At 45.6% G+C, this 15,857-nt stretch overlaps 1 protein-coding gene across 2 annotated transcripts in view; it reads left to right on the top strand.

Annotated features, from left to right (window-relative positions):
* Window positions 1-15,857, top strand: part of col6a4a (collagen, type VI, alpha 4a) — a 47,242-nt gene that overhangs the window by 9,923 nt on the left and 21,462 nt on the right. For both annotated transcript variants that reach the window (XM_072915550.1, XM_061982949.1), the window contains exons 3-9: window positions 6,598-6,689; window positions 8,033-8,641; window positions 8,812-9,399; window positions 11,236-11,805; window positions 12,496-13,116; window positions 13,184-13,744; window positions 15,230-15,787. In XM_072915550.1, the coding sequence (XP_072771651.1) occupies window positions 6,614-6,689; window positions 8,033-8,641; window positions 8,812-9,399; window positions 11,236-11,805; window positions 12,496-13,116; window positions 13,184-13,744; window positions 15,230-15,787 (3,583 nt within the window). In that variant the 5' untranslated portion in view covers window positions 6,598-6,613. The remainder of the gene's footprint in view (window positions 1-6,597; window positions 6,690-8,032; window positions 8,642-8,811; window positions 9,400-11,235; window positions 11,806-12,495; window positions 13,117-13,183; window positions 13,745-15,229; window positions 15,788-15,857) is intronic.

Raw genomic sequence — 15,857 nt, 5'->3', positions numbered from 1 at the left:
ATCTTACTCTTGTATTCAATGCATATAAGATTTAGACTTTGACTTCCTTTTATTGTCATTCAAATTTGAACTTTACAGTACAGATGAGAACAAAATGTTGTTGCATTAGCTCGTTGTAGTGCAGGATAAAAGAGCAATAAGGTGCATATATAAATAAATAGATTACTGTACAGATAAATATATTGCACTTTTGCATATGCATCCACGTTTATGGATGTATGTTATATTGTCTTTATATTCCAGCGAGTTAATCCGTTTTGGGGGGGAATTATTATGATGCGTTCAAGAGTTTTATGGCCTGAGGGAAGAAGCTGTTACATAACCTGGAGGTTCTGCTACGGAGGCTGCGGAACCTCTTTCTAGAGTCCAGCAGTGAAAGCAGTCCTTGGTGGGAGTGGGAGGAGTCTCTACAGATTTTCTGAGCCCTGGTCAGGCAGCGGCTTTTTGCGATTTCCTGGATAGGAGGATGAGGAGTCCTGATGATCTTTTCCGCCGTCCTCACCACTCTCTGCAGAGACTTCCAGTCTGAGGCACTGCAGGCTCCAGTCCAGACAGAGATGTAGAATGTGGTTAGAATGGGGGGAGGGAGCTGTGCTCTTTTCATCCGACGCAAAAAGTGCATGCGCTGCTGAGCTCTTTTTACAAGAGGTGTGTAGGGAGCAGGTCATATTGTCAGTTATCTGCACCCCCAGGAACTTGGTGCTGCTTACTATCTCCACTGCTGTGCCGTTGATGAAGAGTGGAGTGTGGCTGGACTTGTGCCTCCTGAAGTCGAAGATGATGTCCTTGGTCTTGTCGATGTTGAGGACCAGGTTGTTGGTTCTGCACAAGTCAACCAGATGTTTCACCTTCTCCCTGTAGTCCATGTCGTTGTTGTCACGGATGAGGCCCACTACTGTTGTGTCGTCCACATACTTCACAATGTGGTTAGTAGTGGACCTGGCGCAGCAGTCATGGGTCATCAATGTGAACAGCAGCGGACTCAGGACGCAGCCCTGAGGGGAACCGGTGCTCAGGGAGATGGCACTGGAGGTGTTGTCGCCCACTCTCACAGACTGGGGTCTGTCTGTGAAGAAGTCAAGCAGTCAGTTGCATAGAGGGGTACTGAATCCAAGGGGGGCCAGTTTGCTCACCAAATGCTGCGGGATGATGGTGTTGAACGCTGAGCTGAAGTCCAGAAACAACATCCGCACGTGTGTGTCCTTTCCTTCCAGATGTTCTAAGCTCAGGTGGAGTGCAGAGGAGATGGTGTCCTCTGTGGAGCGGTTAGGGCGATAAGCAAACTGGTACGGGTCGAATGTGGGGGGGAAGTCTGGAGACAATGTGTTCCTTTACCAGCCTCTCGAAGCACTTCATTATGATGGGGGTGAGTGCCACGGGGCGATAATCATTTAGGGAGGAGATTGTTGGTTTTTTTAGGCACTGGAATGATTGTGGCCGTCTTCAAACATGACGGTACCACAGCTTGGGTCAGCGAGGTGTTGAAGATGTCTGTGAGAACCCCACCCAGCTGGTCTGCACATCCCTTAAGCACCCTGCCCGGAATTTCATCAGGTCCCGCTTCTTTCCGGGGATTCACTCTCCTCAGGGTTCTTCGGACATTCGCTGTGTCCAGGTTGAGCGGCTGCTCATCAGGGCTAGGGATGTATTTCCTCGCCGGATTGGTGTTAAGTGCCTCAAACCTCGCAAAGTAGTCGTTGAGGTTGTTAAGAAAACTGATGCTGTTGTCACAGGTACAGGGGGTAGCTTTATAGTCCTTGATGACATGTATGCCCTGCCACATGTATGCCTGCCACATTCGTCTAGTGTTTGTGGGGTTCTCTAAGAAGTCCTGCACTTTCTGACTGTGAGCACGCTTTGCAACCCTAATGGCACGGTTCAGGTTGGCTCTGGCTGTTTTAAGTGCTACCATGTCGCCAGATTTTAAAGCGTTGTTCCGAGCCTTCAGCATTGCACATACAGTACTTAGTTTTACAGCTAACAACCTTGTCAAATGATATGAAAGGATGTGTTCATCACAATGATTATCATTCATTTAACATATAAACCTTAGGTTTACTATTCAAATAGACTAAATAAGAAGAATTTTTAAATAACTAATGAAAAAATAATGTACATACAATTTTTTTGTGCTAAAATAAACAAAATGATTTATAAAAAATATATAAATACTGACTATAAATACTTAACTATACTGTAAATAAAATTAAAGTGCAAATTAAAATACAGCTTCCCACCTTTAGTCATAATTTTTGCGCTTAAGAAACTTTCCTATGACTTTAAGCTCCAGACTTCTTCTTTTTGTTTGATATTGTCATTACTGCCACATGTGGTGGAAAAGTGAAATACAACTGAGTGCCACTGCGGCCCATACGGACCACAGCTGACAAACACATATTTTTTGGCAGCCCAACAATGTTTCTCTGGTGCCTTTCAGTCAAACAGCCTTCATCGAGGGTACAAACAGTATTTTAAGGTACATCCATCCATCTTCTTCCGCTTATCCAAAGTCGGGTCGCGGGGCCAGCATATATATATATATATATATATATATATATATATATATATATATAAATGAGAGGGACACGTGGTAGAAAATACTATACTTTACATTATTTTAGCCCAATGCGGCCCTAAAGTCAAAAGGTTTGGACACCCCTGACTTAAAGCCTTGTCCAGATGTTTACTGACATATACGATTCATAATTAAATCACTTTCACTGCAAAAGAATATCAGTTATCGGCCTTCTTGACTACTAATAATCGGTTTCAGTATCGGTCAATCTCTAATCTTGCGAGCCAACAGATATGGAATTTAGCCATGTCTTTTTGGAAGTTGGTTGGTAGCCATTAACCAACTTATCTTTTAAAGTGGGACACATTTTGAAATCTTTTTCAAACATGTTTGACTCTAAAGTGTACACCCGCACCGATTAGCTAAAAAGCTATCATGCTAATATAAGCCTGCTAACAATTGACTAACATTATCGAGGAGCATTTTGACTATAGAACGGTTTGAATCAGTTGAGAAATGTGGAAGATTCAACACTTTTTGATAAAGGATACATCCATCCATCCATCCATCCATCCATCTTCTTCCGCTTATCCGAGGTCGGGTCGCGGGGGCAGCAGCCTATGCAGGGAAGCCCAGACTTCCCTCTCCCCAGCCACTTCGTCCAGCTCCTCCCGGGGGATCCCGAGGCGTTCCCAGGCCAGCCGGGAGACATAGTCTTCCCAACGTGTCCTGGGTCTTCCCCGTGGCCTCCTACCGGTCGGACGTGCCCTAAACACCTCCCGAGGGAGGCGATCAGGTGGCATCCTGACCAGATGCCCGAACCACCTCATCTGGCTCCTCTCGATGTGGAGGAGCAACAGCTTTACTTTGAGCTCCCCCCGGATGACAGAGCTTCTCACCCTATCTCTGAGGAAGAGCCCTGCCACCCGGCGGAGGAAACTCATTTCGGCCGCTTGTACCCGTGATCTTGTCCTTTCGGTCATGACCCAAAGCTCATGACCATAGGTGAGGATGGGAACGTAGATCGACCGGTAAGTTGAGAGCTTTGCCTTCCGGCTCAGCTCCTTCTTCACCACAACGGATCGATACAGCGTCCGCATTACTGAAGATGCCGCACCGATCCGCCTGTCGATCTCACGATCCACTCTTCCCTCACTCGTGAACAAGACTCCGAGGTACTTGAACTCCTCCACTTGGGGCAGGGTCTCCTCCCCAAACCGAAGATGGCATTCCACCCTTTTCCGGGCGAGAACCATGGACTCGGACTTGGAGGTGCTGATTCTCATTTGACTCTAAAGTGTACACCCGCACCGATTAGCTAAAAAGCTATCATGCTAATATAAGCCTGCTAGCAATTGACTAACATTATCGAGGAGCATTTTGACTATAGAACGGTTTGAATCAGTTGAGAAATGTGGAAGATTCAACACTTTTTGATAGAGGATACATCCATCCATCCATCCATCTTCTTCCGCTTATCCGAGATCGGGTCGCGGGGGCAGCAGCCTAAGCAGGGAAGCCCAGACTTCCCTCTCCCCAGCCACTTCGTCCAGCTCCTCCCGGGGGATCCCGAGGCGTTCCCAGGCCAGCCGGGAGACAGTCTTCCCAACGTGTACTGGGTCTTCCCCGTGGCCTCCTACCGGTCTCCTTACATAGTCTTCTCACACGGTCTTCTCACATGGTTTTCCTTACATAGTATTCTCACATGGTCTTCCTTACATAGTCTTCTCACAGTTTTCTCACATGGTCTTCACACATGGTCTTCTCACAGTCTTCTCACAGTTTTCTCACATGGTCTTCTCACACGGCATTCTCACATGGTCTTCCTTACATAGTATTCTCACATGGTCTTCCTTACATAGTATTCTCACATGGTCTTCCTTACATAGAGGATACATGTTGCGGTAAAGTGGGAAATCCAGGAAATTTTTGGACATAGATAGTATGAATTTTTTGATGGTGGAACGTTTGAATCGGGTAAGGAACGTGCAAAATTTGGACGTTGGAAAAAATGTCCGTTCATTTTGAAAGGGGAAAAAATGTCCTGGAAAATTTAGAGTTCCTGGAAATGTGCGAATTTTTAAAAATAGAAAAAAGGAAGAACGCGTGTCATGAATGAGCCGAACGTTTTCAAAGTGGAATGTTTTGAATCTGATAAAAAATGTGGGAGAGCAAAGCGTTCACACTGCGCAGCATTCTATGTCTTCATGACATGGTCTTCCTTACATAGTCTTCTCACATGGTCTTCCCTCCATAGTCTTCTCACATGGTCTTCTCACATGGTCTTCTCACATGGTCTTCTTACATAGTCTTCTCACATGGTCTTCCCTCCATAGTCTTCTCACATGATCTTCTCACATGGTCTTCCCTCTGTAGTCTTCTCACATGGTCTTCCTTACATAGTCTTCTCACGTGATCTTCTCACATGGTTTTCTCACATGGTCTTCCTTACATAGTCTTCTCACGTGATCTTCTCACATGGTGTTCTCACATTGTCTTCTTACATAGTCTTCTCACATGGTCTTCCTTACATAGTCTTCTCATATTGTCTTCCCACATGGTTTTCTCACATGGTCTTCTTACATAGTCTTCTCACATGGTTTTCTTACATGGTCTTCTCACAAGGTCCTCTTACATGGTCTTCTTACATAGTCCTCTCATATGGTGTTCTCACATGGTCTTCCTGACATAGTCTTCCTGACATAGTCTTCCTGACATAGTCTTCTCACATGGTCTTCTTACATAGTCTTCTCACATGGTCTTACATAGTCTTCTCACATGGTCTTCTCACATGGTCTTCTTACATGGTCTTCTTAAATAGTCTTCTCACATGGTCATCTCACATGGTATTCTCACATGGTCTCCCTGACATAGTCTTCTTACATAGTCTTCTCACATGGTCTTCTTACATGGTCATCTCACATGGTATTCTCGCATGGTCTTCTTGACATAGTCTTCTTACATAGTCTTCTCGCATGGTCTTCTTACATGGTCTTCTTACATAGTCCTCTCATATGGTGTTCTCACATGGTCTTCCTGACATAGTCTTCTTACATAGTCTTCTCACATGGTCTTACATAGTCTTCTCACATGGTCTTCTCACAAGATCTTCTTACGTGGTCTTCTTAAATAGTCTTCTCACATGGTCATCTCACATGGTGTTCCTGACATAGTCTTCTTACATAGTCTTCTCACATGGTCTTCTTACATAGTCTTCTGACGTGGTCTTCTTACATGGTCTTCCTTCCATAGACTTCTCACACGGTCTTCCTTACATAGTCTTCTCACACAGTCTTCTCACATGGTTTTCCTTACATAGTATTCTCACATGGTCTTCCTTACATAGTCTTCTCACAGTCTTCTCACATGGTCTTCACACATGGTCTTCTCACAGTCTTCTCACAGTTTTCTCACATGGTCTTCTCACACGGCATTCTCACATGGTCTTCCTTACATAGTATTCTCACATGGTCTTCCTTACATAGTCTTCTCACATGATCTTCTCACACGTTCTTCTCAGTTTTCTCACATGGTCTTTCACATAGTATTCTCACATGATATTCTTAGCATTCACACAATTATCCAGCTGGGATAGGCTCCAGCTCACCTTGGACCGTGACCAGTGCTAGAAAATGGGCGAAGAAAGGCTTATTAAATCGAGCAATTGTTGTGTTCCTTGCAGTTACTGCAAATAGTGTAAATTGTCAGTCAGTAAGTGTGCTTTGATGTGGTACAGGAACCAGAACCGCCGTCAGTAAACAAAACCACATGGTCCATTTGATCAGACCTCACAATGAAGACTTTTTATCACTCATCTTTCTTTGGAATGCCAACATCTGCGTATTTAATTACATGGGACATATGTACGGGAAGTGGAAGTCCTCACACGCCGGCTGGAAGCACTCGAGCTTCGGACCTGCCAAGGCAAACTATCGAGTCATCTAAAAGTGTCTGCGGCACAGTACTAGCAGGCAATGCAGCCAAGCATGTGCAGATAATAACTTCTAACAAAAACCTAGGGGCCACATGAAAGTGTAATTTAATTGTCTGACCCTTTTTGCAATTAACGTTTGTCTTTTCAGGAGAAACGCAAGCAGAATGGAGGGGGCGCGTAGTCTACTCCTGGGCCTCATGGCAGCGCTCTGTTTCCATGGCAACGCGGCACAGAGGACAGGTGGGTGACATTAAACAGCGATGACTTCACTTCCTGCATTCCAGCATGTTCCAAACGTGAAACACTAGTAGCAGCTGGCTCATATGCTCACCATTACTAACATCACCTTGTGAGCGTGTGTGTGTACATGCCTGCTTGTGTGTGTGTGCGCTGTGCACGTTCGCGCTTCACGTCCGGCAGCAGCGTGCACAAAGACGACGTCCAGAAGCTGACAATGTGTCCATGCAGCGCAAAAGTCCCTTGCGTTCTTCTTCTCTGGTTTTGTGCGTGTTTGCTGGCTGCCTTTACTACCCCCAGTGGACAAATGGAGCTATGTCATTCAGTCTACGCCAGGGGTGTCAAACTCATTTTAACTCCGGGCCATATGGAGGAAAATCTATTCCTAAGTGTGCCGGACTGGTAAAATCATGGCATGATAACTCAAAAATAAAGACAACGTCAGATTGTTTTCTTTGTTCGAAAATTAACCATCACGTTCTGGAAATGTACCAATCATAATGTTTTTTGTTACACTTACATGTTAATAGTATTCTATCTTCGATTGTCATTATTTATACTTTCTGAATAAAAGATGCGATAATGTTCATCTGTCAAATAGGTGAAATTGAGTCTGGCAGAGTTTTAAAGTGCTCCCATTGGTGTTGATTTTGAATCAACAGCAAATGAAATGAATAATAATATCAAAATCAATAAACATCATGTGGGTTATTCCGTCAGCTGCAACAAAACTTGTGAATTTAGACTAATTTCAATAATCACACATAAAGTTAAAATGGGATATATATTGTTTCACCTTATTTATGTGTGCCCAGAAAATGTGTCCCCAGTCATAACACGAAATGTTCAGATTGTTAAAAGCATTTATTTGGGTAGAAATGTCACACATTACATCACCAACAACATATTTGACAATCAAGGCATGAACGTAACAATCCACATTTTGTATTCTACCGCTTATAAGCAGCGTAAGTACATAGAGTTGAAACACGGAAGTGTCACCTCTATCTTAACATGGCACATAGCTCTGCCCCCTCTGAAGTCATGCGCGCTTTCACAGAAAGGGATAGAAAGAATTGCTGTTGCAACATCCAGTGGACACATTTAGAACTGCAGTTTCTGTCTTTCATTTGACACCCCTGGTCTACGCATTTGAATGGGCTGTTCTTGTAAAAGCTTTCAGGATGAAACATTAGAAGCAGAAGAGTGTAAAAGTGTAAATCGCTAGCTGAAGATCACGTCGCTTCCATCTTCTTAACGCTTTGTGCCGGCGGTCACACGCTTCAGCTCGCAAAGCACTCGCATGTTGTCCAAGAGCAACTCAGTGACCCGAGCTCTCCCGCCAGTGTGCACTCAAGAAGCCGTAGCCGACATCGTCTTCATGGTGGACGGGTCGTGGAGCATCGGCACCAAGAACTTCGAGCAGATGCGCCGTTTTTTGTCCACCCTGGTCAACGGCTTCGACGTGGGCCTCGACCGTGTCCGCATGGCTCTGATCCAGTACAGCACCACGCCACGAAGTGAGTTCCTGCTCAACACCTACGAGAACAAGGCCGACATCCAACAGTACATCAGCACGCTGCCTTACATGGGAGGCGGCACCAACACGGGTCAAGGCCTGGACTTCATGCTGAGTACGCATTTCGTGAAAGAGGCCGGGAGCAGGGCTGCCCAGAATGTGCCGCAGATCGCCGTAGTCATCACCGACGGCAAGTCGCAAGATGACGTTGAGTCCCACGCCCTACAACTGAAAAAAAAAGGCATCATCTTGTACGCCATCGGGATTAAAGACGCAGATGAAGACCAACTGAGGGAGATCGCCAACGAGCCGCACGCCCAGCATGTCTACAGCGTGTCCGACTTTACGGCTCTGCAGGGAATTTCTCAGAGCATCGTCCAGACGCTGTGCAGGACCGTGGAGGAGGCCAAACGACAACTTCTGCAGTTGTCGGAAGGTAACGCGCTCGCTGGCAGTGTCTCAGCATTTTGTCTGGCGAATCGTAGTGTCAGAAGCCTTGACATCCGAAGATGTAGTTGAGCAAAGTCTGGATCGTAAGACTTAGTCAGCCTGATCTCACAGCGCCATGTTCATCCTAATGCTGAGGTTCTTCTCTCTCCTCTCCAGAATGTGTACGGGCCACCGTGGCCGACATTGTCTTCCTGGTGGACGGTTCTTCGAGCATTGGCCCTGAAAACTTTCAGGAGATTCGAGGTTTTCTCCGAAGCGTGGTCTCTGGTCTTGACATCGGCCCAGACAAGGTCCAGGTGGGTTTGGCGCAGTACAGCGATGAAACTTACCAGGAGTTCCTGTTAAAAGATTACATGGACAAGAAATCCCTGCTGGCCGAATTGGACAAGTTCCCGTATCGGATGGGGGGCACGGAGACCGGCAAGGCCATCGACTTCCTCCGGACGCAGTACTTCACAGAAAGCGCCGGTAGCCGAGCCAGTCAGCGGGTGCCTCAGATTGCCGTGGTTATCACGGACGGAGACTCCACCGACGACGTGGTAGTATCTGCTAAGCGCCTGAGGCAGCACGGAGTCATCGTCTTTGGTATCGGAGTCGGAGAAGCCAACCGCGCAGAGCTGGAGTCCATCGCCAACCGACCTTCTGACAACTTCCGCTTCTTCATTGATAGCTTCCAGGCCCTTCAGAGGCTGACTGAGGGTCTGCTGCAAACCATGTGCATCTCTATGGACAACCAGAGACAAGGTGAGTGAAGCCTCCTCAGACTTGAAACTGTATGAGAAGTCGGTCTTCCTACTCTACTACATCAAATTAATCTAGACATGATCTCGGTCTCAATCTTTAGCTGAGCTTTTAGTTAGTCTGCGATGCTTCCACAACATTCCGCAACAATGCAGAGCAGAAACAAGCTTGAAGGGTTTGCGTGGCGAGCCAAAACACACAACTAAGAGATGGAATTTTGTGGGAGGGCGGAACGTTCGGTAATGTTTCTGCATCTTTATTGCGGGAAACATGATGCCTGTTTAAAGATGGTCTTTTTTTCTTCAAGCGGGAATGATTGCTCCTGCAGAACAGCAGTAAATTTCAGACGGGAGGGCAGTTGGAATGTTTCCATGTTTAGCTGTTAGAAATACAAAATGCCTGGACAAGGCTTCATTTTTGCGGGGGCGGCAAGGAGATGGGTAGAGCTGCCAAAATTGTACTCAAGTAAGAGTACCGTTACTTTAGAGTGATAAGACTCAAGTAATAGTCAAAATTAGTCAGCCAAAAAATTACTTGAGTAAGTATTCAGTGAACTTAAGTACTGAGTAACTGGTGAGTAACTTCTGATTTATTTAGTAGCTATGTTATAATGGTACTTGTATTACAACCATCGTTGGTGTGTTTTTGCATTTTACAGTCACTTATAATATAACAGGATTAATGTTAGAGGGTTAGGAGCTAAAACATAAAACACATCTGCAACTTACCACAACATGTTGGAAGAAGAATTCCTGTAGGCTAAAATGTACACATAGTGTAACTACTGACTGGGGCTGCACAAAAACGTCGATTCACAGCTGAATCGCAATTCTCATTTATACCTTATGTCGATTCATAATTTTCAAAAATAGTTTAAAAAAAACAACAAACTTATCTTTTTTTGTGTGTGTGTATATAGGAACCAATTTTTATAGACGTTTTTAGACCATCTCCATTAGGGGTGCACAAAAAATCGATTCACATCTGAATCGCAATTCTTATTCATCCTGATTCTACATCAATTCATCATTTTCAAACATCGATTTAAAAAAATATATATTTATATTTTTTCAAATAAAAATACAAGCCATCTCCATGCAACCAGAAGTAACATGTTCTAAACTGTAATATGTTTTGAAAACTTTCATTACAAGTATTATACCAAAAGATACATTGGGAAAATCGGTTTGAATTGAATCGTCACCCCAGGAATCGGAATGTGATTGAATCGTTAGATGCCCAAAGATTCACACTCCTACTACTGACACAGATGACAGCGCACGATATGTTCTTTTTCATATTTTGTAAGTAAATATTGAAGAAATATTCCGCCTCATCAGACGTTATGTCACTTTTTACTGTATGTACTTTAAGTGCGGTCACATGACTGCCAGGCTCTGTTTGATTGGTGAAATGGATTTAAACATCACTAGTGCTTACTTTGATTGGTGAATCAGAGTCATGTGACCATGCCCACTGGAATAAAACTCTCTAACAAGCCAAATTAATACTCCTTGCAAGCAGTAATAAATAGATTACAAATAAATATAATGATAATATCAATAAATGTAGCGATCTGAATGAAACTTAATGTCTTCTTCACAAAAATACGCAGGTAAAACTAAAAAGTATGTTGCATTAAAACTACACTGACAAGTACAATTCACTTAAAAAGTTACTTAAGTAAATGTAACAAGGTAAATGTAGCACGTTACTACCCACCTCTGGGGATGTAATAGCATAATAGCATTACTTAAGCTTCCAGAATAAGAAGGTGAAAATTGTAATCAAGTTTTGAGTGTCAAAAGTTTTGATCTCAGTTCTCTTCTTGTTTTCCAGCCTTGTCGGAAAGGTTTGCAGACATTTTCTTCCTAGTTGACAGCGGTGTGAGCCAAGCTGAGTTCCAGCAGGTCAGAAGCGTTCTGGTGCGACTGATCAACCAACTTAACTTCGGAATCTCAGCTCACCGCCTCGGCTTGGCTCAGTATGGCCAAGATACCAAAGTGGAATTCCTCCTCAATGCTTACCAAACGAAAAATGACACCAGCACCGCCGTCAAGCGCTTCCGCCAGCGCAGATTGCAGCCCAACGAGCCCCGCAATCTGGGCGGCGCCTTGGAGTACGCCAGCTCGCACTTCTTCACCAGCGAGGCGGGAAGCCGGGCAGACCAAGGCTTCCGACAGTTCCTGGTTGTTTTGAGCGGGAAAGACTCGGACGACGCCATCTACAAGCAGTCTCGCTTGATCAAGTCGGAAGGCGTGACCGTGGTGGCGCTCAGCATTGGAGCGTCCATGCAGCAAATGCGCGTCGTAGCCACAAGTCCGTACGCGTACCAGTCCATCGCCAACGCCGTTCCCGCTCTGAAGACAATTTTTGAAAGCGAGGAACAGGAGATCACTCTTACCGGAGGTAAAAGGAAGCATTCTTTTTTTCTTAGCTAGTTTGTGTCGAACAATCTGACTCCCGACATTTCCACTCCAAAATGTGCCGTTGAGATCAGTGGTCTTCAAAAGGTGGTCCGTGGTCCCCAAAGGGTAGGCAAAGGTACTGCAGGGGGTTTGTGGAATAATTGATTAGACGTTTTTAAACATAATTTTTATATTACCCCTGCACTTGTTTCTACAGATTTAGATGTCTTAAAATACACATTAACTTTGATCCAACACACACTACTTTAAATGGCAATGGCCTTCGACACTGTGCTTTGCAGGTTTACAATAAAAACATGATTATATTGGGATATTCATGTTAGCATTTAAGATAGCTAGTAATCAGCGCTCTAATTGCAAGCTAACAATCAGGGTGCTAGTTGTCAGCTAGCATTTAGCGTGCCAATTGCCAGTTAACGATTAAGGCACGAGTTATCAACTAGCAATTAGCGTGCTCGTTGCCAGCTAGCAATTAGGGTGGTAGTTGCCATCTAGCGATTACCAGCGCAAGCTGCCAGCTAACGATTAGAGCACTAGTTGTCAACTAGTGATTGGCGCGTCAGCTGCCAGTTTTCATTGAATGAGAAGGTTGTGAGCAGTTAAACTGGAACAGATAGTGTAGCGTCCATCTTTTTCAAAACCACTCACATGTCATGCACTTCCTCCTCAGAATGCAAAGGAGCCAAAGTGGCAGACGTCGTGTTTATAATCGATGAATCAGGAAGCATCGGAACCACAAACTTCCAGCTGGTACGCACCTTCCTGCACTCGGTCGTGAGCGGCCTGGACGTGGGTCCGTCCAAAGTGCGAGTGGGCATCGTGATGTTCAGCGACAAAGCGTTAGCGCCTGTCTACCTCGACACCTTCAGGGACAAGAACGAGACGCTGAGTTTCCTCAAAATCCTGCCCTATCAGGGTGGCGGTACAAACACCGGCGCCGCCCTCAATTTCACGCGGGAGCATGTGTTCACCCAGAAAAGAGGGAGCAGGAAAGACAAGGGCGTCCAGCAGGTGGCGGTGGTGATCACTGACGGTAAATCCCAAGATGATGTGAGCAACGCCGCTGCTAACCTCCGCCGGGCCGGTGTCACCATCTACACGGTCGGAGTCAAAAACGCAAACCATGCCCAGCTGGTGAAGATGGCGTCGCACCCCCCGAACAAGCACATGTTTACCGTGAACAGCTTCGCCAAACTCAAGTCGCTGGAGCAAAAGCTGCAGAAGGTTGTCTGCCATAACATTCTGCGCCAAGCCGTCAGCGTTAATATGAGAAGAAGCAGCATCAAAGAAGGTTTGCATTGCTTGTCTTCTTTCGAGAAATAAGACAATTTTTCATATTTCTGTTTTGTTTTTTTCAGGCTGCTTGCAAACAGACGAAGCAGACATCTTCTTTTTGATCGACCACTCCGGAAGCATTTATCCCACTGACTTTTACGACATGAAGAAGTTCATCATCGAGTTCCTAAATACTTTTCGTATTGGGCCGCAGCATGTCCGCATGGGCGTCGCCAAGTACGCCGACAGACCAAATCTGGAATTTGATCTGACGGCCTACACGGATGCCAAAAGCCTGGAGAAGGCCGTAGAGGCAATCTTGCAGGTGGGAGGTGGGACTGAAACAGGAAGAGCGCTACAATTCATGGCCCCACAGTTTGATCGGGCGATGGCCACTCGTGGTCAGAAAGTGCCGGAATATCTGGTGGTCATCACTGATGGGAAATCTTCGGACGAGGTCAAGGTGCCTGCAGAGAAGCTACGAGCGCAGGGCATCACCATTTACGCCATCGGAGTGAAAAACGCTGAGATGGATGAGCTGCGCGAGATATCCGGCGAACCTAAGAGGACGTTCTTTGTCAACAATTTCGATGCTCTGAACCCCATCAAAGACGACATCATCACCGACATCTGCTCCACAAACGGTAAGACCTTCTTCTCATCCTTTCCTCACATTAGACTTAAAAGGCACTGTTGTTTTTTTCGCCAACCCTAACTCTAGTCCAGTTTTCTTAAGTATCTATGAGGTCCAAATTGAACCCATTTAAGTGCTCAAGAAGTCTGGGAATGTCTCAAAAGAACCGTATTAGTTGCATCGATAAATGGAGTTTACCAAAAACTACGGTAGGCACCCAAAATAACTCCTGTCCCCGCCTCAAACTCTCTGGGTACATTTAGAACCCTTTGGAGCACCAGGACTTTTAGGGCAAGTCAGTTATGGAACACTTTGTGACCTTCAGTGGGAAGATGTTCCTATTTAGAGTGCTTTGGCTAATTTGACCTACAAGTCTGTTACCCCTGATTTCCACAAGATGCTTAACGGGGCGGTATAGCTCGGTTGGTAGAGTGGCCGTGCCAGCACTTTGAGGGTTCCAGGTTCGATCCCCGCTTCCACCATCCTAGTCACTGCTGTTGTGTCCTTAGGCAAGACACTTTACCCACCTGCTCCCAGTTTCACCTACACTGGTTTAAATGTAACTTAGATATTGGGTTTCACTATGTAAAGCGGTTTGAGTCACTAGAGAAAAAGCGCTATATACCGTAAACATAATTCACTTCACTTAACGGTTGCTGAACGGCTGTGTCAAAATAAGTTTCTGTTGTAGTCAATGTGTCTATTTCCACCACTTATAGACGCGCTGTCCATGGCACAGCTCCACCAGTCCAAAGCTCTCCACCACATATAAACAGGGTTTGTATTGTTTCCAAACGCTGGTGCACGGAGGATCTACATCCTGACACTGGTGCAGGGGAGGCAGTCCGCAAGAGTTGAATAAGAAGTGTGTGTGATAGCTCGCCAGAGGTGTTGTTGCTCCTGTTTTGTTACTTGCTACAAATAATGTAGTCGTTCTGCAAGGCAAAACTGTCGTCTTTTCCAAGAGTCAAGTCAAGTCAGTGCCGTCACAGAAGCCGTTGGTGGGTGTTGACGGACGGCAAAGCACGGAGACTTTCTGCAGCGTAGACATTAGGCAGCCATTACGCGTCCAGCGGAAAGCCGGGGTGAATAACCTTTTTGAGTACATTGACTTTTTTCCTGTACAAATAGATACTCCCAAATCAATTTGGGGCCACGACTGCTCAAGAAGTGCCCTTAATAGCCCCAATCCATTTTATAAGTGCCCCAAACCATTCAAGAAACCTGTCTTTCTCTGTCTCCGAGTTAAGTCCAAACTTCCTTTAATCAGTTACAGTAAAATCAGCTGTTTTATTTTCTTCAATTGCTTTAAAAAGCTTATCTTCCAGCGTCAAAGACGTCACGCTGAACGTTGCAAACACTTCCAAACATTTCATTTGAGCGTGCGAGTGTTTGTTGGAATGTGTTTAGCTAACAGTTCAGAACCTTGACTTTGCTCTGTTATTCTTTGTCTGCAAGGAATGTAACAACCAACATGTGCTGTGTGTGTCTCCAGTTTGCAAAGACATACCTGGAGACCTCCTGTTCTTGATTGACAGTTCTGGGAGCATCTATCCACGAGACTACGAGAAAATGAAAGACTTCATGAAATCTGTCATCGGTAAGTCCAATATCGGACAGAATGACGTTCACGTTGGCGTCATGCAGTTCAGCACCGTCCAGCAACTGGAGTTCCCCCTCAACCGCCACTACACCAAGGACGAAATGTTGAGAGCAATCGATGGCATGCGGCAGATCGGAGGAGGTACACACACAGGCCAAGCTATCGCAGCGTTGTCGCAGTACTTTGACGCTCCCCAAGGGGGGCGTCCCAGCGTGAGGCAGAGGATGGTGGTGGTGACAGATGGCGAGGCTCAAGATGATGTCAAAGTTCCTGCCGCCGCCTTGAGGCGCAAAGGTGTGGTGGCCTACGCCATTGGGGTGGTGGATGCCAACACCACCCAGCTTCTGGAGATCAGTGGATCGTCAGACCGGGTCTACGCTGAGAGGGACTTTGATGCTCTGAAGGACTTGGAGAGCCAGGTGGCTATGGAGATCTGCGAGCCAGAGAGAGGTCCTTTTCCCTTGTTAACAAACAAAGTTGCCTTAATGTTTGAGTAAAATTAAAACATTCTGTCTTTGTA

This window comes from Nerophis lumbriciformis, linkage group LG21 (genome assembly GCF_033978685.3).
Source record: "Nerophis lumbriciformis linkage group LG21, RoL_Nlum_v2.1, whole genome shotgun sequence".
NCBI classification, from domain to species: Eukaryota; Metazoa; Chordata; class Actinopteri; order Syngnathiformes; family Syngnathidae; genus Nerophis; species Nerophis lumbriciformis.
The sequence above is the reverse complement of the archived record's forward strand: the minus strand, read 5'-3'. Positions and strand labels throughout refer to the sequence as shown.